Source organism: Myotis davidii, unplaced genomic scaffold (assembly GCF_000327345.1).
Source record: "Myotis davidii unplaced genomic scaffold, ASM32734v1 scaffold962, whole genome shotgun sequence".
Classification (NCBI taxonomy): Eukaryota; Metazoa; Chordata; class Mammalia; order Chiroptera; family Vespertilionidae; genus Myotis; species Myotis davidii.
Window position 1 is genome coordinate 4,377,697 of NW_006295559.1, and position 21,648 is coordinate 4,399,344.

At 35.5% G+C, this 21,648-nt stretch overlaps 1 protein-coding gene across 8 annotated transcripts in view; it reads left to right on the forward strand.

The window, feature by feature from the left end:
* Positions 1–21,648, forward strand: part of ANKRD28 (ankyrin repeat domain 28) — a 115,669-nt gene that overhangs the window by 58,219 nt on the left and 35,802 nt on the right. For 4 of the 8 annotated variants that reach the window (XM_006770179.2, XM_015568102.1, XM_006770178.2 and 1 more), the window contains 7 exons: positions 3,970–4,040; positions 9,422–9,622; positions 10,925–11,012; positions 16,123–16,265; positions 18,858–19,070; positions 20,546–20,624; positions 21,472–21,586. In XM_006770179.2, coding sequence (XP_006770242.1) covers positions 3,970–4,040; positions 9,422–9,622; positions 10,925–11,012; positions 16,123–16,265; positions 18,858–19,070; positions 20,546–20,624; positions 21,472–21,586 — 910 coding nt within the window. Of the gene's footprint in view, positions 1–2,527; positions 2,638–3,969; positions 4,041–9,421; positions 9,623–10,924; positions 11,013–13,384; positions 13,450–16,122; positions 16,266–18,857; positions 19,071–20,545; positions 20,625–21,471; positions 21,587–21,648 lie in introns of those variants that run through there. The other 4 variants (XM_015568100.1, XM_015568101.1, XM_015568103.1 and 1 more) reach the window with 3 other exon arrangements.

Below are 21,648 nucleotides of genomic sequence, written 5' to 3' on the forward strand. Positions count from 1 at the left end.
CCCAACCCATCCCCCAGCATTTAGTAAAATTTGTGTAGGCAATGACTTCAGTGAAGAACTTCTGTTTTAAGGACTACATTTTTTGGCTATCTAAGTATAGAAAATTTTATGGGAGCTATTTACTGTTTGTACAGGCATACCTAGGAGATATTATGGGTTCAGTTTCAGATCACAATAAAGCAAGTATCTCAGTAAAGAGAGTCATAATATTTTTGTTGGTAGAAGGTCTTGCCTTCAATTTGTAAAAAACACATCTATGAAGTACAATAAAGCAATAAAACAAGGTATGTCTGTATTTAAAACTAGAGGTTTAGCAGTACCTCAAACTTTTCTTATATTAGATGGTTAAATAACTGTGTTGTATAAGGCATTAGTCACAAGTTCATTTGAATGGATTTTTATAGAAAATAGAGTTCTTAATAAGGAAATACAAATATTATGTTTTTGTTATTAGGAATCAGACCTAAAGTGTGTGACCCTTGAAAACCTACAATGCTGGTACATTAATTTGCTAGGACTGCCACAACAAAATACCACAAATTGAGTCCCTTAAACAACAGAAATCTATTTTCTCACAGTTTGGAGGCTAGAAGTCCAAGATCCAGGTTTTGGCAGGGTTGGTTCCTTCTGAAGGTTGTGAGGGAAGGAACTGTTCTAGGCCCTTCTCCTTTGTGGCTAATAGATGGCCGCCTTCTCCTTGTGTCCATCTGTACATGCCCATTCAAATTTCTTCTGTTTATAAGGATACCAGTCATATTGCATTAGGACCCATCTAATGACTTCATTTTAATTTAATTACTTCTGTAAAGACCCCATTTCCAAATACGGTTACATTCTGAGGTGCTGGGTTAGGACTTCAATATATGAATTGGGCTGTGGATACAGTTCAATACACAGTATCTGGTGTCCATAGCTCCCTCTTAAATGATACAATGCAGCTGCTGTTGTTTTATCCCCCAACATTACAGGTGGAAAATGGAAATGTAATTTCTATTTCACTCCCAACCTGAAAACAGAATCTGAAGCTTTGCCACTGCTTTTGGTAGGCGGCCAAAGGAAAACATTATTTCCAGTTTGGGAAGAGTAGTGAAAGTACCTGGCTCCTGCCCCAGTTCACTGGTTATGGACTGTCTGCTCTGTGGCTTAGGAGCAGAGAAGAGAACTATTCTCTGCAAATGGAAGTTTTAGAAAATTATTAGTGGTACTATTTATAATTATTACAAACACATATGAAAAATTGAAATAACTTTAATACTATCAACTATCAAGTATTTAGCCTAGATCAGAGGATGGCAGACTTTATGTAAAGGACCTTACAGACACTCTGGCAATTACTCAATTCCTTTAATTTGAAAGCTACATATTTAACACTTAAATGAATATGTATGACTCTGTAGCAGTAAAACCTTATTTACACAACAGGTGGCAGGCAGCCTATGGGCTGTAATTTGAAGATCCTTGGCATGGATTATAAAGATACTACTTCATCTATTTAATGTTAAAGTAGAGCAGGGTGTTTAATAATATGAGATAATTTATTCTGAGTATTTCAGAATAGGATAGACTGTTATAACTCAGCGGTTCTCAACCTGTGAGTCGCGACCCTTGAAAATACATCCTGCATATCAGATATTTACATTACGATTCATAACAGTAGCAAAACTACAGTTATGAAGTAGCAACGAAAATAATTTTATGGTTGGGGTCACCACAACATGAGGAAATGTATTAAAGGATCGCGGCATTAGGAAGGTTGAGAACCACTATAACTGGAAATGGATCTTACAGATCGTTTAGCACAAATCAAAGAGTTGGCAGTTGGTGACTGATTATATTAGGGACCCAGCAGGTGGATCACTTATCTTGCAGAATGAGACCTAGAGTCAAATGGGATACTCTGATTTAGTGCCTGACTCTTAGAGCTCAATTTGCAGAAACAGAAGCTCCCTGTGTTGTTTGAACCTCCCTCACCCCAGTTTTCCTGCCCCATATACACAACACACACAGATGCACATACACATGTAGGAGGCAGGGATTATGATCAACAAATGAAATCCTGGGCTATGGGTAACAGCCCCAGGTCACACAGCCTATTGGTTACAGAACCATTATTAGATCACAGGTCCCACTCCTGGGCTCCTTCCACTAACCCCTATGTCCCCACATGTCCAGACCTCTCTTCGACTGCTTTGCTGTCTAGAGCTCAGAATAGATTGATGTAAATAATCAGATTTTTTATTTTTTAAAATTATTTTCTGGTCTATGTCTAAATGAGCTAGACATTTATCTAATTCTGAAAATCTTACCTTAAATAACATTTTTATTAAAAAATCTATCCTTTCAGGGTATATTTTTATATGTATGAATTACTAAATGAAAAGATTGGGTAAGAGGAAGCTAATTGTCTAGATTTTTCTATATATCCTAACTATGGTATCAAATGGATACAGCCTATTTCAGTGACCCTGCTGTTGATTATTGCTTGTTTATTCTCTTTTGCTTTTAACATATCAGAAATCTCATCATATCTCTACTCTGGAAAGGTGAATCTAAATTCAGATATTTGACAATGGCATAGATTTAGGCTGCAAATCTTAAGGGCATGCTCTCTTGATGTACATGGATTTATGGGAGAAGGTGAGTCTAGAATAGAAAGTTATTTGATTTTATACCATTGGGACTAACCATTTTGGATTTAATGTGATGTACTCCTAGAATTTAAGAGGTATTATTCTATAAATGTTGGTTTGCAATAGTCATCAATGCCGTATTCCTTAAATTGCTATCTTTATTATCTTCTCAGCAGTGCTTTCTTCTACCATAGGGTCTCTCCCACTAACCTACCTTCAATAATTGAGATGGGGCTATTTTATTTTCTTTTTTCCTGTTTTAATGACTAGGATCACACACTAGTTAAAGACCCGTAGTTAGTAGTTTCTAGAGCTATACTTGGAGTCACTGCACTTGAATATTCCTTGGAACCTCACACTCAAAACAGAATGTAAACATTAGGAGGTCTGAGTTTTAGCCTTGATTCTGCTCTGGTTTACTCTGACAATGAGGTGTTCACTCTGTCTGCAGTTCATCTAGAAAATAAGGAGGTTGGACTAGATATGTAAAGCTAGTTGAGATTTTGGGTATAAACCTAGGATTGCTGATAGTGCAGGCCCTTCACCAGTTCCTTTATACTTCTAAGAGCCAGGGCTGTTTCTATTTGGTTGGGGCTTGGGTACCAAATCAGTGGATTTTATGGAGACACTAGATTTCCCCCCACCCTAAAATTATGCATTTTTATCTTGCTAAATGTATTTTCATTCTATTAGGGATAATTTTTGTCTATTGACTTAATGATTTTTAAACAGCTATCCATAGTTGATTTTTTAAAAATTATTACTTCTTTAAGCCTTTAGGTATTAAAGATATGTGGGTTGGTTCATCTCTCTCTTTCTCAATTTTTTTCTTAAGTTGATAGCGATTATATCCATTTTATGCAGTAACTTTATAGTAATAAGGAGTTTTTAATTGTCACTGGAAAACTATTTTGATATTATATTGTTCTATAACATGTTCATTAGTAAAGAAATATAATGAAGGCTTCTTAATGGCCTACATTTTATGTCTGAGTGTTTTTGTTTATTTAATTAATTTATTTGCGTTCCTAACACACATTCTAAAGTGGGGACTGATTTTTACTTTGGATATGCTCTGTATAAAGGTGGCTTTTTTAGCCTATCCATGATCTTTTATTTTTAATAAAAAGAGCAAATTCCTTATTGGATAATAATATCAATTAAAAAGTATAGTTTTGTTTTGTAATTTAAGGGTAATTTATTAGCAGAAAGTATTAAAGTGAAGTACTCATTTTTCAATTGTTATTTATTCAATTTGGACTATATATAACTATTTAAGGAGATTTACTTAAAATATTTTATGCAAAATATTTCAATTTATTTTTTCTTCTTGTTGCAGGAGCTAGAGTTAATGCCAAAGACAGCAAATGGTTGACACCTTTACACAGAGCAGTTGCATCTTGTAGTGAGGTATGAAATTTCTCTTAGTAAATATATTGTATATAAAAACATTAAGTAGGCTTGCCTGTGAGCTCATATTTAAATTCAATATTTTCAAAGGAAGGAAAAGCAACCAAAATTGGAGAGTCTGAGGTAGAGAGGAGTAGAAAACATACTTCTTACAAGAGAGAAATTATTTTCTATTTGTCTGGGTCCTTGGTGTGCTGTATGTAGCTGATGAACTATGGAACTTGGGTTTGGAGAAACTAGCTTCAGATATCACTTGCCACTTTTTAGCTTTGTGATCTTGGGGAGCAAATCTGAGGATTATTGTGAAAACAGATATAGTAACTAAAATATTTTAAACTCTGAAATGTCATGGTAATGCTGTTAAGTTTGTGGTCAGCCCTCTTATCAGGAAATTTCTTTAAATGCAGTCAAGGAAGAAGTAAATATCATCATTGTAATCTATTAATGAAATAGTTATACCTACCAATTTCTTGAGAATATGAGTTAAAATTAGTGGAGTTCTCCCAGATTAAATCATCAGAAAGAACACTGTATATTTCCAGAGATTGTAAAACAACCCAAAAATTCTTAAAGACTTTCTTTAATTATTTTAGTTAATATTAGAGGAAGATTGCAGATTCTACCTAGAGACTTGGCTGATTGCTGACTTTTTAAAAAATTATGTACTTAGCCTGAATTTAAGGGGAAGCTGTAGATTAGAAAGCAAGGACCCTAATAAGTTTCTTACGTCTGCTTTTCAGCCTAAAAATTACTGGACTATGTAGTATTATTACTTTTTTGTAGGATTATGGAAAACACCTATAAAATGTGACCATTCCATAAAAATAAAATTTCGGTAAATCCTGAGGGTAATTTTTTTTAAAAACGAAAACCTCATAATTAGAAAACTGCTAGGAAACCTAGTCAAGATTATCAATTTCATGAATGTTCTTTTAATTATTCACATTTCATCCTGAGAGCATAAGAGAGCTTATACTTATTTCATTTAATAGAAAACATAACCACAGAGGAGTATGTAAAAGGAAAAATTGTAGGTAGCTTTCGGTTTATGTTTTTGAGATACCATGAGAGAAGTAAGCCCTACAGAGGATGAGTGAAGTAACTATTTTCTTAATCTTCCCAAGGACATATATAGCTAACACCACTGTGGGTGCATAGTAGAGAGGTTAGTTTATTTCATACAGTGGATGCCCGAAGGCCTAATTTCCTCCCTGAGCCTGGGTTGACTGCTTCCGATTAAATATCCCAAGCTCCTCCTCAGCTCTCCTACAGTGAGTTTCTGTCCACCTGGTCGTATTGGCTGGCTGCCTCAGCTGGTATTTGCCACTGATCTGTAACTGTCATTCTTCAAGTATAGCATACACTTCAGCTTTCTTTGGGTGCAGAATATTCTGAATGAATTGATTTCTGAGTGTGAGGGCGTGTGTGTGTGTGTGTGTGTGTGTGTGTGTGTGTGTGCGCGCGCGCGCTTTAATATACTTTTGCTAGAGGCCCGGTGCACAAAGTCGTGCATGGGTGGGGTCCCTTGGCCTGGCCAGTGGTCAGGACCATCTCGCCCAGTCCGATGGGGGCCGGCCGGGGGAGGGACCATGGGAGATTGTCTAGCCATGGGAGGTTGGCCATAGGAGTAAACTGACCACCAGGAGGCAGCTTCTGCGTTGAGCGTCTGCCCCCTGGTGGTCAGTGTGTGTCATAGTGACTGGTCGTTCGGTCACTTAGGAATAGAAATTATATATATATATATTTCAGAGAGAGGGAGAGAAACAATCAGTGATGAGAAAGAATCATTGATTGACTGCCTCCTGCATACCCCACACTGGGGATCGAGCCCACAGCTCGGATATGTGCCCTGATGGAATACAAACGTGACCTCCTGGTTCATAGGTCGACGCTCAACCACTGAGACACACCAGCTGGGCCATTATTTGTTTTATAAAAATTATGCATGCTTGTTACATACTTATCAAGCAATATAGAAAACTTTAAAAATAAAGCAACAAATCCTCCAAACTCTTATCATACAAAAATAACCTGTGTTGAAATTTGGTGAACATTCTATGCCTATATTAACAGCTTAATTATTCCATTGAGTAACAACTTATTAACTACTAAATTAGTTGCCCAAAGAAAGACAGAACACATTTGTCTTAATCTAAATTGCCTGGCTCTACTGATAGATTTCCCAAAAGTATTAACAAATCACTATCTTATATTAAGTTGACAGAGCAAAATTTGACACAATGCCCAGTACAGTAGTTTTCTAGGAGTGCCCCCCACCAACCCTGGGAGTCCACATCACATTACTGGATCCTGTGGAGGCTGTACATTTATTTATTTATTGCCTAACTCCAGGAATTACATATTAATTCTCTCAAGATAACTGAGTTTAAATTGCATTATCATATGAGATAAGAGCAGTCCATCCAAACATTGTGTTTATTTGCAGATTTGTTAGCCCTTTTTCCTGTACCTGATTTCAAATCAGTGGTAAAATTGCTTAAAAGGGAGAGTGGAGCCAAGGACAGCAATGCTGTAGGGACTGTTCTCAATTGACCCCAAGCTGTGAATAAATACTCTTTGGATATAATATGTTAACCTGTTGTCATCATCCCATATTTAATCAGCTTATTTAAATTGATGTCATAGGATATGTACTTAGCTGGTTTGTTAGTTTTTTAAGTCAAGGCACACTTTGTCAGCATTAGTGAAACCATGTAAATACCCTTGATTATGCCTGCATTACTTTCTAAATGCTTATAATGGGTTGACAATATGATCCTGAATTTTACTGGGATATGATATCAGACACATTCGTTCGTAATTTCCAGAAATTTACCTGTTTTGTTTTATATCTCCAGTCATTAGAAATGTCTTTATTTTCTCTGAATTTTCAAAGATCACTGCTACTGTGATCTGACAGGCATTATTCTGAGTAGTAAATGGTGCTATAGTAGTCAGCATGGGGTGCCATAACAAAATTAAGACTGGGTGTCTTAAAAAATAGAAATTTATTTTCTCAGTCTGGAGATTAGAAGACCCAGGTCAAGGCCCAGCAGGGTCAGTTTCCGGTGAGGGCTGTCTTCCTGGCTTGCAGGTTGCCACCTTTTCACTCTGTCTTCACATGGTGGAGAAAGGTGGCGGAGAGGGCAGGAAATCTTTCTGCCACCAGTCCTATCAGATTAGGGTCCCTCCCTTATGATCTCATTTAATTTTAATTATCTCCTAAAGACCCTGTCTTCATATACAGTCACATAGAGAGTTAGGGTTTCAATATATGAATTGGGGGGTAACCATTTCAGTACAAAGCAGTGGACCCAGGGTTAAAAATTTAATCTCTCTTGATTCTAGAGTCTTTCTTAGTCACTGTATTTACAGCCTTCCTTAGGCGCCATCTTACCTACCCTAATCTACCATAAACTGGATTTATTCTTGCTTTTCAGTGAAACAAAACAATGGTTTTGATTTTTCTACTCTTGGTAATGAAACATAAATATTCCCCAAACTTTTCAGAAGCTTTAATATATGCATCACGAATTCCAGAGTAGGAATGAATAAAGCAAGCCTGGCATCTACAGTATGCTATATTTGCCCAATTTATCCAATTATAAATTCTTCATCTTGTTTTTAATTATTTGCTCACATGTCTTTAACATACCTACTGACATTTTCCATATAGAAAATGTTAGTTTTATTCCCCAAGTTACAATATACCCTTTTTAAGATGAGGATGGAGAATCCTGACACTGCCTAGAGAATATATAGAGAATATGTGTTCTTCTATGTATCCTTTCCCCCTATTTCTTTTTTAAATTGAAATATAATCTACAGTAAATTCAAGTGTGTAGTCTTGAATTTTGGCAGATATACACACCCATGTAATCTTTTCCCCAATCACAACAAAAAAGGTTTCCATCACTCCAGCAAGTTCCCCATGTCCCTTTTCAGTCAGCCCTCCTGTCCCCAGGGGCAGTCCATATTCCGATTTCTCTCACCATAGAGTAACTTGGCCTATCCTAGAACTTTATAAAAATGGAATCATACAGTATGTGCTCTTGTGTCTTAACTTTGTTCAATGTAACAGTTTTTAGATTCATGTATATTATTGTGTATATTAATGGTTCATTCCTTTTATTGCTGAATAGTATTTCATTATAGTATGAATGTACAACAGTTTGTTTATCCATTTTCTTATTGATGGACATTTGCATTTCTGGTTTTCGCCTCTTACAAATAAAGCTACTATAAACATTTTTAGATGGGTCTTTTGAAATTTCTCTTGGGTAAATAACTGGAGTGGAATTGTGGGATATTAGGGTAGGTCTCCATATGTCTTTGATTAGCTGGCTGACTTCCTTAGTATGTTGATTGATTACTGGGCTTCTATCCAGTCTTTTCCCTTCCCTGTTAAATACTTGTGCTATTTCCCATATTTCAAGCAGTTCTGATGACTTTTTATTTCAAAGGCTTAAAAAGCTACATGTGAATCGTGGGTAATAGTATTTTGTTTAGTCTTCCTTGCTACTTTGCATATTTATAGTTTTATGCTTTTGAACACTTTTCGTCTATCTTTTGGGTTTTTTTGCTGAATAGCAGACTTAAGATGAGTGGTGGACAGTGTGATATCCCCTCTTTACAGCTAAGAAAACTGAGTGTCGATTTTACTAGACTTGAGATGCTTCTATTCTGGTTCTAGTCCTTTACATTTCATACAGAGTTTGTCATTCATCTACTGAAGATAGGATTATCACTATAAGGAGAATATTATATTTTTAGTTCTGATTATATTGCTTTATATTGCTTAATGTCAGTGGCATACTAGATTCCTTAGAATCTTATTGTGAGATGTGAAGTTTTCCTTATGCTTCTGGGAGACAAAACCCTTTGGAGAGTAAACTCTTAAATTGCTTTGTCAACAGTAACTTTCCTATCAGGCAGCCTCACAGCAAAGACTTCAAGTATCCCCCCCTTCCCCCCTCTTTCTCATGAACTAGATCCTAATGATTGCTTATTTTGTAAAATATAGTACTGGTAGTACTTTGGAACATGGTTATGTTTTAAATTTATATATATTTAATGGCAAAGCAATACATCTCCTTAAAACTGTTGAAAGTATAAATTAATTTTATCTCACCATCTAGAAAAACTAGATATAATGATTGTTTTTAAAGAATATTTGTTAATATTTCTTCTTGCACATTTTGATAGAGAATGTTTTATCTTGATGCATCCTGTATGACTCTGAGTACTGCCTTTAGTTAAAAATATATTTGGGGGTGGTAAATTTCTACTTGTTTACTCAGGAAATTTTATTTCTTTCATATATAAAATTGCTAAAACTGTTAACTCATTTGTTTTATAACTTTTATCTTCATGTGTTTTAGGAAGCAGTTCAGGTACTTTTGAAGCACTCTGCAGATGTTAATGCTCGAGACAAAAATTGGCAAACCCCTTTACACATAGCTGCTGCTAATAAAGCCGTAAAGTGTGCTGAAGCTTTGGTACCTCTTCTGAGTAATGTGAACGTGTCTGATCGAGCAGGGAGAACTGCATTACATCATGCAGCTTTCAGTGGACATGGTGAGGTAGGTGGTATTTAACTAGACAATGGTGCTCTTCCCCTAAGTCCTCCCACTCCCTCACCCCAATTATTAGTGTACTTGCCTTTTTAGCCATTCCTTAGTTCATGATATAAGCAAGCAAAAATATTTATCTTGGTAATTTAGTCTAATTTTACTATGAAAACCTTTAAACTTCTTTCATAATTCATGATATAACTTTCTCAAATTTAGAAATTTATTTATCAGATGCAGCCCATGCACTTACTTGATTTTCATAGTCAACCTGGGAGATAGGAGAACACTGCCAACTATAACACAATGTGAAAACTGTGTTCTGTTGTTGGAAAAATAGTCTTGGAAGACAGAAGTTTATTATGCTCCCAGAAATAGAATAGCAAAGGAAGGTGGGGTTTAGAAGACATTTTCTTACTGTTTATTATCAATATTTAGCCAAGAATTCTTTGTGGACAGACCATCAAAAGAAAACAATTTAAGAAAATAAGTAATTATCTTATACAGCAAGCATTATCTAATGTTAGGTGTTTCCATAGCAAAGAGTAGAGTTTATGTGTACAGAGAAGACTTAGAAAAGAGCAAAACACAGAGTTAGAAGAACCTTTGAGGGCAGCTTGTCTAGTCCTTCATTTTTATTGCAGATAGAGAAACTAAAAGGTAAAGTGACATTCCCAAGATTCTCTGGCTGAGAGCTAATGGCTGCAGTGTTAATTTTCACTATTCTTCTCTGCCTTTGCAACAAAGAATTCTTGCCTCCACTGCAGTTAAGATCACACGATGCATCCCTTTTAGGAATCTGGAATGCCCTTTGCACTGGGGAAACTATTGAAAATATGGTTAGACATAACAGAAATATTATTTATTCTTGGTATATTATGAGGTAAGTAGACTATGCAGGGACCTACAGGACTAATCATGGTATGGACACCACACTTGTGTTTGAATTAAGTTTAAGGCACTTCTGGAATAAGAATGTGCTTTTTATTCTAATAACACTGGGCTATAAAATAAGGGATAAAACCCGTTTTTTAATATTTCATCTTTACAAACTTGTACGTAGTTGTTCATAAAATACCAGGACACAAAGTGGCATCTTTAAAAGATACTGAAACAACCACAGTGAACCCTTTTTTCATATTTTATCCTGTCATTTATTAAATTATGCTAAAGAGTCTTCAGCATTTAGTATAGCACCTTTATAGAAGTGCAGAAATTCAGTGCTAGAGAGATTGAGATGAGTATTCATCGCAAAGGATATTCATGTACAGTTGTACTTCTGAATTTTGATAACTGTGTTTATTGTAATTCCAGATGGTCAAACTACTCCTGTCTAGAGGTGCCAATATTAATGCTTTTGACAAAAAAGATAGACGAGCTATCCATTGGGCAGCTTATATGGGTATGTACTTTTAAAATTTATTCTTTTACATTATGTCTTCAGGAAAAGTTGTGCATTTTAGTTCTTCCACTTGATGCCCAAGTGGAACCAGCCTGGTAGTATGGAGGTTTGTCAGAACAGGAGGGCATGGGTTCAGTTCTCTTGAAAGCTATTCAAAATTAATTCTGTTTACTTTTAAAGGGAGAAATAATAAACACAAGCCTGGGATAATTTAAATTAGTGTTTATAAAAGTCCATACTTCTGCCCATTCTTGTTTTTATGGGAATTTAGGTAGAAGTTATGAAGATGCATTAGGAAGCCTATTAGGCACCAGTAGTAATTTCGCAGAGAGAGACAGTATAGGCTTTTCTGGTGTAACATGATGTATGTGGTTTTGAAAAAAATCTTAGGATCTGAAAACTTGCACTCTAGAACTAATAGAGCTTATCGGAAAATAGTTCTGGAGCAGACCACCCAAAACTTACGCAACTTTGTGGCCAAAATACTAACAAAAACATTAATTGGCTCTTGAAATAACTTGGCCAGCCAGTGAGGAAGCAGATCACCATACCTCAGGGTACTTTGAAATGCTCAGAAAGAGCAGAGTAGAAATGCTGTCTTGTAGGTGAAAGTGGATCTCTAAGCATGGAGGAAGTACAGCCTGCCACAAACCTTGCAAGGCTGGGGTTGTACCTCTGGGAGGAAGCCATGGATACAGGCTTTCGCTTTTCAAGCTTCTTGTAATAGAACTGAAAGAACTCCTTCCTTTGCAGCCGTGGAGCTCAGAGCTTTTTCTCTTCCTACCAAAGGGTGTCTGTCTTTCTGCTTCCACTATTCTGGCTCCTCTGGCTTAGGAAGAATCGTATATGGACTGACATATCTTCTGTGTAATACTGGTATTCCTGATTTACCACTCCCATACCTGACTTTTAGCTAGCCACCTTTCTTACAGGCATAGCTTATCTTCATTACTCCCTGCTCTAGATTTTATCTTTTTCTATATTTCAGTTAAAAGTAAAAGAGTAAAGGAAGATTCAAAGGAAGATTATTAATTTTAAAACTATTAAAATTTTGAAATGTGAAAATACAAGAAAACAACTTAAACCAGTTATCAGTAACCCTGAGGTCTAGGAAAATCCTTTGCTTATAGTAGAAATAACCACAAGTAGTAGAATCCATCTTGAATAGCAAGTCTAACCGTTAGTGTGGGTGCAAAGGAAAATAAAAAATGAAGGCTAATGTCATCGTCATCTGGTCCCTATTTTGAAAGCCAAAAGCTGAAAATCTTGGTCTTTTGGTGTTTGTCTCATACCAAAGTTTTGTGCCTCTACTTATGTAATGGGCAATTCTTCTGTTCACTGACGGTGTACATCAAGCATGTCAAACTCAAAGGCTAACATGGGCAAAATAAACAAGGCATGTGGCTCGCGGGCTGCAAGTTTGACATGCTTGATGTACATCCAGAAGCAAGTCTCCTATGGCATCCTAACTTCCCCTCCTCACAGCCCACCGATTTTAAATCTTATAAACTTTCTGAATATTCTGGTATAGCTTATTCTTAAAGACAGCTTAGAAATAGCTAGTCTGTGTGATTTAAATTATACGCCTCATGTGAAAGATTTACACATTAAGCAAAGTGCATTAGGCCTTTTACCTCCAAAGAATTAAACTTGACTAAACAGCTGTTTCCATGAAATTGGAGGCCAGAGGATTTTACAGGTTATCTCTAAAATGGAGCTCCCAGAATAGCTGGGTATGTGTATCTCACTGGCCCTGAGATGACTTTGTTTTTCTTGATCCCCTAAGTGCCACTTTTCAGGCCAATTGTGAATTGAAGAAGGTATTCTGTGTTTCTTGGACCTCACTGTCCATTTAATTTTTTAGCACAAACATTCAGAAATTCATAATTCTTCTTTCCCTTTCTCTTCTTTCAGCATGGAAAGAGGAGTATTGACACATAGTTTCTAAAACTACTCAGCTGTTTTAGGCACTCAGGATTAAAGAGAGCTAAACATGAAAGTAGGGAGCTCTCGACCAGTCTAATAGCAAGCTTAAGTCCAGGTCATTGTCACCTCTAGGTTATATTCGGAGAATCTATCAATATCAGGGTAAGAGACATTAGGATTAAATGTATTAATCTTATATAATTTATTCCCCACAGGCTTCCTTGTTTGCCCTGGCCTTCTTACCCCCTGGTGATGCTTCCCTTACTTTTCTGTTAGGGTCTATTCTTACCCTTATGCTATTATTGAATTCTCTGTCAAGTGTTCCCCAGTCCCACCTCTGTCCCCAGAATGAATTGATCATTTCCCATCCCTACCCAATTTTTGCTTCTACCACGAACCTTCATTTAAAATCCCTTTTAAGCATTCATCTTTTCTATTGCTTTCAGTACTTTTAGCAATATCCAACCAAGCTCTACCTCAGGTCACCTTACCGTGATGACAGACATAAAAGGTACTGGATAAGTATTAATTACCTTGATTAGCAACTCATTATTTCTTCTTGAAGCAATGCATAATTTGAATGGATTTAAAATGACATTTTTTTTCTCCATCCTTTCCTTTCCATAAAAACTTATAAATTCTAAGCAAAGCTCATTTTACTTTTCTTATACATTCATGAACAACAGAAGAAAAAAGTAGGAAATTTTCAAACTTCCTGAAGTATAGTGATTATATTTATCAAATTCACATTGCAGAGATATAATTTTTTAAAAGGATGTTGTTGACTACAGAATTATGTATACTATGGATGTCATTTTTTAAAATACACGTTGATGAATTAACTGAAGTCTAATCCAATTGGTAGCATCATTCTGTACATTGACAAGAAAGACATATACTTGAAGACAGAGGGTTCACCCAGCTGGAACAATATCATTTATTTCACTCAAGAACTTTCTTTCCTTTTTTCTTTTAAGTAAGTCACCTCCAAACTGGCTGTAGCTGGTTTTGCTAAGTGGCTAGAGCATCGGCCTGCGGACTGAAGGGTCCCAGGTTCGATTCTGGTCAAGGGCATGGTGCCAGGTTACAGGCTCGATCCCCAGTAGGGGCCGTGCAGGAGGCAGTCAGTCAATGTTTCTCTCTCATCATTGGTGTTTCTATCTTTCTCTCTCTCTCTCCCCCTCTTCCTTCCTCTCTGAAATCAATAAAAATATATTTAAATATATATATGTGTTTATGTTTGCATATCCTGGATGTTATAAGTTCTGATTTTCACTGCATTATAATAAATTCAAGTACCTGTCTTTCTAGGGCCATGGATCAGAAAGTAATGTGTAATGAGGGATCATTTATACCAGTTAATACTCTTAGATGATAGTCACATGTAATTTGGCACCTAATTGTTCTTTTTTCCCTAAAAATATCATTTAATAAATTTTTTTCATATTGAGATGGGGAAAAAATAGGTGAAAAGATTCACTTTAATTGATAATTTATATATAAACAACTAAATCTACTTGACCCTGTGTGTCTTGTTATATGCTTGCCTAATTTTTTAAGAGAGGGGGCCTATGTTTGAAGGTTTCATTTTTACAGTTATTAACTTAACATTCCCTGTGAATGGATATAAAAACCGAGATCATGAGCAATTTATTTAATGTAAGAAATAATTATTGGGTGCCTATTTTGTATATAACACTGTTCTCAGCCCCATGGAATAGCAAGACATAAAACATAAGAGCATTCCGTATTTTCCTCTGAAGATAGATATTTGGGAAGCTAATGCATAAAAGCAATTTACGAGTTAAATACTTATTCAAATTTGAGAAACCTCATAAGATATTATATGCTTATTAGATAGTATTTATAGATACATGGTGCTTTGGGCTGAAAGGGCTTCTGAGGAAGAGAAGTGGTTGGTCAGGGAAAATGGGAACTGACATGGGCTTTCAAGGATTAGTAGTAACAATGTTTGAAAAGAAACATCCAAGCAGAACATTCCACACAATGAAGGAATCCCATGAACAGGGGTACAGAGGTGCAAAGGAAAACGGAAGGAGAAGGCACTGTATAATCTAATCTCATTAAATTCGAGAAAATATAAAAGGAGAATAGTGGTTCTCCCATCCTCCAGATCCATGTTCCCCTTCCTGGCCTCCATGTGTGGTTGGGTGGTGCTGAGACTAGTTCTGACTAATGAAATGAAAGCAACATCACCTCTGAGGCTCTGCAGCCTATTGCCTTTCTGGTACAGTGACTGACCAACCACCTTCAAAATGGGGTCAGCTGCATCAACCTGGGTGCTTAAATGCCTGAGAAGAGCCCTCTTGCCAAGCCATTACAGTCTTAATAAGAAATAAAATGCTAATTATTTTAAGCCACTGAGATTGGGAGTTGATCATTAAACGCAGTATATATATAATCTAGCCTATCCTGATTGATACATGGCTAATAAACTAAGTTGGTTAAGGACATCTTGTGGAAATACTAGAGGAAAAGAGATATTTAACTGCATGTTCTAAATACCTAACATTCTTAAGAAAAAACCTCAAATCACTTCCAAATTTCTAAGTAGAAGATTTCACTAAGGAAGAGAAACATAAATTAATGTCTTACACTAAACATAAAAAGTTAACCTCAGAATTTGAAAAGGCATTAAAACCTTGAAAACAACAAGGCCTAGGCAAAAGAAGAACTAAAGATTGCAAGGTTATCATTTCATTAAATAATCAATTAAAGGATTTTTACAGTTATTACCTCTGTCAACCTTTATTTAGAAGTATCCTGGCTCTATTTGGTTTGGCTCAGTGGCTAAAGCGCCAGCCTGCGGACTGAAGGGTCCTGGGTTCGATTCCAGTCAAGGGCACATGCCCGGGTTGCAGGCTCAATCCCCAGTAGGGGGCGTGCAGGAGGCAACCGATTGATGATTCTCTTTGATGTTTCTATCTCTCCCTCTAAAACCATTAAAATTATATTTAAAAAATAAGTTTGTTTTAAGAAAAAAGTATCCTGAATTCTTTATATTTTTCTTCCATCCTGTCTGGTTATAATGTGATTTATTAGTAATTTGTCATGCATTATCTAGTTAATTTGCATTTTTACCTTCCTTTAAAGATGTTCAGGATTATATCCATATTTTCCATATGCTGATATATTTATTTTTTCTTCATAAACACATTTTCAGGTCACATTGAAGTAGTAAAATTACTTGTGGCACATGGAGCTGAAGTGACGTGCAAGGATAAGAAGTCTTACACACCTCTTCATGCTGCAGCCTCTAGTGGAATGATCAGCGTAGTCAAGTACCTTTTAGACCTTGGAGTTGATGTAGGTTTATAGACTGAACACTATAAGGGAGTGGAGAATTTTATATGTTTGTGATTTTACTATTAGTAGAAGTTACTTCAGATTTAAAAGATGATTTTATACAATAATTTTTATGTCTTTTAACCAGATATACTTATAGTCCTTTACATAATATATAGTGCACTGATATCTGATGAAGACATTGTAATTAGTCAAAGTAGATGAAGAGGTAAAATACATTTCAAAGGTGAATGTTTGAGTGACAAAAGTTTTTACTTCTCCATCGTATTCCAGGCTCTGTAGTTCCATTTCAGCTATGAAAACCAGCAGCTCAGACATACATGAATTATTTTTTCTAAGTGGCTAGGTTATGGTTAGTCTTATTTGCCCACTTAGTCTAATATTCCCTTTAAATGATTGTAGCAATTCACATTACAGGATATTGGCAAGAGAGAGGCAGGAAAACTAGAGTTTCTTGCCCATCAACCATAAATGTTTGGTTAGAAAGGGCTGCTGCGTTATCTGAATATATTTGATCCTGGAATTATAGCTTAGAATACCTGTAGCTTTCACAGGCCATCCTTTTAAGCAGGAGTACTTTTTATCCAAGAGTATATTTACTCAAATTTTAAGTACAGTTCTGACAAGCTCCTCTGGTTCTTAAAACGTAGATTTTAGGAGCAGCAAATTAGGAGAGAAGGAAGTCTCTGCTAGACGAATGCAGTTTAGATCAAACAAACAAGAAAGAGGTAGGTAGTAGCCTCTGGTTGGGCAAAGAATACATGGTGACTGTAGAGCTCAGTAGACTTAATTTAAGGACTGTGGGAAGCACTTTGCCTAAAGCAAGCAAGTAATTACTAAAGTGTGGGGATCTTGAAAAGTCTCAGAAATCTAAACACATTTTTAGGCATCTCAACTCAACAGTTCCTATAGCTGTATTTTCAACAGTAACATAATGCTTTAAAAGGCTCCTGATCTAGATAAAATGAGACAACCTTGTTTCTGATCTCTGTTCCAAGTTCCTTTCTGATGCAATTTTTAAAGCTTATTTTATTGAGAGTAAAATTACATTTGTACACAATTTAAAATAGTCAGACTTAGAGCCATTTAGTGACGTGTGGCCTCCAATTGCATGATTTTTTAGTTTCCTACGGCTGCCTTCACAAATTACCATAAAGTAAGTGACTTAAAACAGATTTAATCTCAAAGTTCTGGAGACTCTGAGGGAGAATCTATTCCATGTCTATTATATTTTGTTGATTAAATCTAGGTACTTTGACTAAAGTCACATGCTACATTTTTACTTCCCCCAGTTTCTGTTACCAGGTATCTGAGAAAAGAAAATGGTATGTAAAGTTGTGATAAGTGGGGGCCAACTATACAAGGTTTGAGGGCACGGTTTCCATACAAGACTACCTTTACTTCTGACCAACTACAAGTTTGGGAATTTCCCAAAACTACCTTCAGGTTTCCTAATTCACTAGAATCACTCAAAAAGCTCACTAAAAGCTATTATATTCACGGTTATGGTTTATTATACAGCAGAGATGCAAATGAAGATATCTGAAGACACATAGGACAGAGTTCAGGAGTATTCTTAATGCAAAGCTTCCATTGGCCTCTCCATGGAGTTAGGACTCCTTACTCTCAAAGCATTAGTGTATGACAATATGCGCATGGTATTGCCAACAAGAAAGATTCACCTGAGCTTCCTTTTTAGTGTTTTTATTGGATTTCCATTACATGGGGATGATTGATTTTATCAGTTGCCCACATTGTTGATTTCATTCTCTAAATCCAATGATACCAAAGGGCCCTAAGACTCATCAGCTATAGCCAATCCTACTTTAAGATCCAGTGTAGCCTGCTCCCACCCTAAGCAAGGACACTCCTATTACGTATGCTGTGTATTACCTCCCAGAAGACAAGGTCAAAGACCAGACATTTTTTTGGCAAAGGTCAGATTATTTACTACACAAAAGTTATGTAGACTTTTGCCTATTTTATTTATTAGAAAAAAGAATAACTTGAGTTGCGTGAATTATTTCTCAGTATTGAGCATATTTTGAGCACATTTATTTTGGTAAAATGTCAATATGTAAGATGGAAAATGTCTAGAGCCCAAGTTGTAAAAATATATTAAATAGAAAAAAATGCCACTCATTTAAAAAATTTTCTGATACCGTCTACATTACTAGCTTTTGTCACTGTAAGTGAAAAGGCTAAGCATGTGCACATTATTCAATAATATCTCAGAATTGTCCGTTTGTGTTCATTTTTTCATGATTCTTAGAGTTAATTCTCTAAATGTCCTTTACCTGGAAGTCTTTTATATCTCACTAAAATATCTCTCTTGGAATCATTCAGTTTTGTCATGCAGTAGACATTGTACATGTGAATTACATTCCCTGTACAAAATGCTGTTTGATACAAAAATGCTGTTTTTAATGTTCATTATTTTAAAAGAAGTTGAGAATTATAAGCCTACCTGTATATTTATCCCTGTTTCTCACTTTAATAATTTGCTTGCAAGCAAAATTTTGTTAAAATAACTCACAACAAAGATAATTAGAAACACTACTTTAACATTGACATTTTGTTTTCTCCCAATAGATGAATGAACCAAATGCCTATGGAAATACACCTCTTCATGTAGCCTGCTATAATGGACAAGATGTTGTAGTGAATGAACTTATAGATAGTGGTGCTAATGTAAATCAGAAGAATGAGAAAGGATTTACTCCTTTGCACTTTGCTGCTGCCTCAACACATGGAGCGCTGTGCTTAGAGCTCCTGGTGGGCAACGGGGCTGACGTCAATATGAAGGTAGGAATACATTTGGAATCCACACTAGTATTTAGGAGTTCACTATTTAAAACAATATCAGTAACAAATATCACTCCTCAACAAAAAGTAACAAATTACTGATACAAGAACATAGATGAATCTTTAAAATATGTTGAGTGAAGCCTTACAAAAGAATATATATATATATATATATATATATATTTCTGTCAAATCTAGAACAGTTGAAATTCCATTTTACATGGTGTTCCAGAAAAACAGCCCGGCTGATGTGACTCAGTGGTTGAATGTCAAACACCAGTAGGTAACGGTTCAATTCCTGGTCAGGGCACATGCCTGGGTTGTGGGCTCTAGTAGGAGGCATGCAGGAGGCAGCTGATCAGTGGTTCTCTGTCATCACTGATGTTTCCATCTCCCTCTCCCTTCCTCTCTGAAATCTCAGTGGTATGTGTATGGGTGTTCACTGTAATACTCTTTCAACTTTTCTATTTTGAAATTTTTCACAATGTTGCCAATTGGATGGCTTGTTTGCTTGAAAATATGAATATAAAATTAAAGAATCAAATACCTAAATAGGTATTTATGAAATAAATCTAATACTCCATTATTATAATGAATGACATGATGGGGTTTTTTTTCTTCTTTTAATCTTTATTGTTGAATGTATTATATAAACCCTTTTGACATGAGAGTTTCTTAAGGAGATCTGCATTATACAGTTTTAGTGTAAACTTGGCACTTACCACATTTCAGTTTTGAATATATACACAGAAAGTATGTTGAATATTATGAAGGATTAGAATTATAAAACAATTCCTTTCCTTTTTTGGTGGTCATGTATATGTTTTGATTTGTTAAATAATTTTGGGGAAGAAAAGACTTTACTTAACTCAAGCATTGTTTTCATGTTTAGAACTCCTTTTAATTTCAGAACTTTCACATTAAATACACACATGCACATCTAGTTTGACCTATTATTTTAAGTAACTTGAGAAAATAGCTAACAAAAATAATATATCAGTTTTTAAGTGAATTATGGGCTGAGGTTAATTACAACATTCACTTTTCCTTGGTTGAGGAGGGATTCAATATTTCTTAAAATGAAGGAATTAGTGCAATGTGAAATTTTTGAAATGTCGGAAGCACATCCTGGCTGTGTCCCACTCCCGATTATATGGCTTGGTTAATATCCTGAGCTTCAGTTTCCCCACCTATGAGATAGAAATGATAGTTAGATTACACTGTACCTACCATGCAGAGCTTTTTATAAACTGTAGGCATTGATATTTTTAAAAATTTGTGCTTTATAATACACATGCTAAGAAATTAGTTCATAATTTTCAACAACTGTTTTACCTTCATAGCTTCAGCTAAACTTAACACTTGAGTAATAGTTATACAAAATAAAAATACAAGAGAACATTAAAAATGAAACTAAGGATTACATATTATGGATAGGACAATTATTTTAAAATTTTTTTGTTTGATTATTTCAGAGCAAAGATGGGAAAACCCCACTGCACATGACTGCCCTCCACGGTAGATTCTCCAGATCACAAACCATTATCCAGAGTGGTAAAAAGTATTTCTGTTTGTTTTTTTTTCTTAAATGTAGTAAAAACATCCACAAAATGAATGGTATTGAGGACTTGTCGTAGTAGTCTATTTTTTAAATATTTGATGTCAGATCTCATGAAAACCAAATAAAGAAAATAAAATGCCATGTATATGTTTTTTACATAATTTCTTAAATTTATTTTTAGTTGTTTCCCCTGGATTATAAATCTAATTTCTCTAGCAGTAATGTTGGCTTTTTAAAAATATTGGTAAAGAGAAAATTCTGCCTCTCCACTGCATTGTATATCATATATAAACAAAACTCTGTTGCAAATATCTTTTTTCCCCTCTTTAATATTTTGAACTATTTTTAGAATTTTCATTTACTTTTTGAACTTGTATTCTTTTGCATTTGAATTAATACTAGGCAAGCTAAACTTTTAAGTAAAAAGAACTTTTAGGCGCAGTGCTTTAAAGCAATGTTTTTCAAGACATGTTTCTCAAGATAACAGCTGTTAGTGGTTTTGCAGAGGAAAAATAGGAACAGGCTCATGATCAAATGCTTTGTGAAGCATTGCATGCCGTATTCTTGATGATGTGAGAGTGTGCACATTAACGTTCTGAAAAGTCTTGTTCTAAAGAAATGTGTTTAATTTTGCTTTAAAACAATGGTCTCCAAACTTATTGGATCCCAGAACCCTTAAGTATAAAATCTGTAACTCCAGTGCCTAGACCAATGTACTATGAATGAAATCTAGTTAAATCCATCAGTGTGCTTGAATAGAACTTTATCTTGCTTTTCATGTAATAGATTTGTCTTGATCTTTATATAATCTAGTGTCTGATAGCATGTCCTTTATTGCAGGAGCTGTAATTGACTGTGAGGATAAAAATGGAAACACCCCTTTGCACATAGCAGCAAGATATGGCCATGAGCTGCTAATCAACACTCTTATTACAAGTGGTGCTGACACTGCAAAGTAAGTACTTACCAAGGCGTCGATAGCTGTGACAGAGAAACACAGAAGGAAGTGAACTGCAT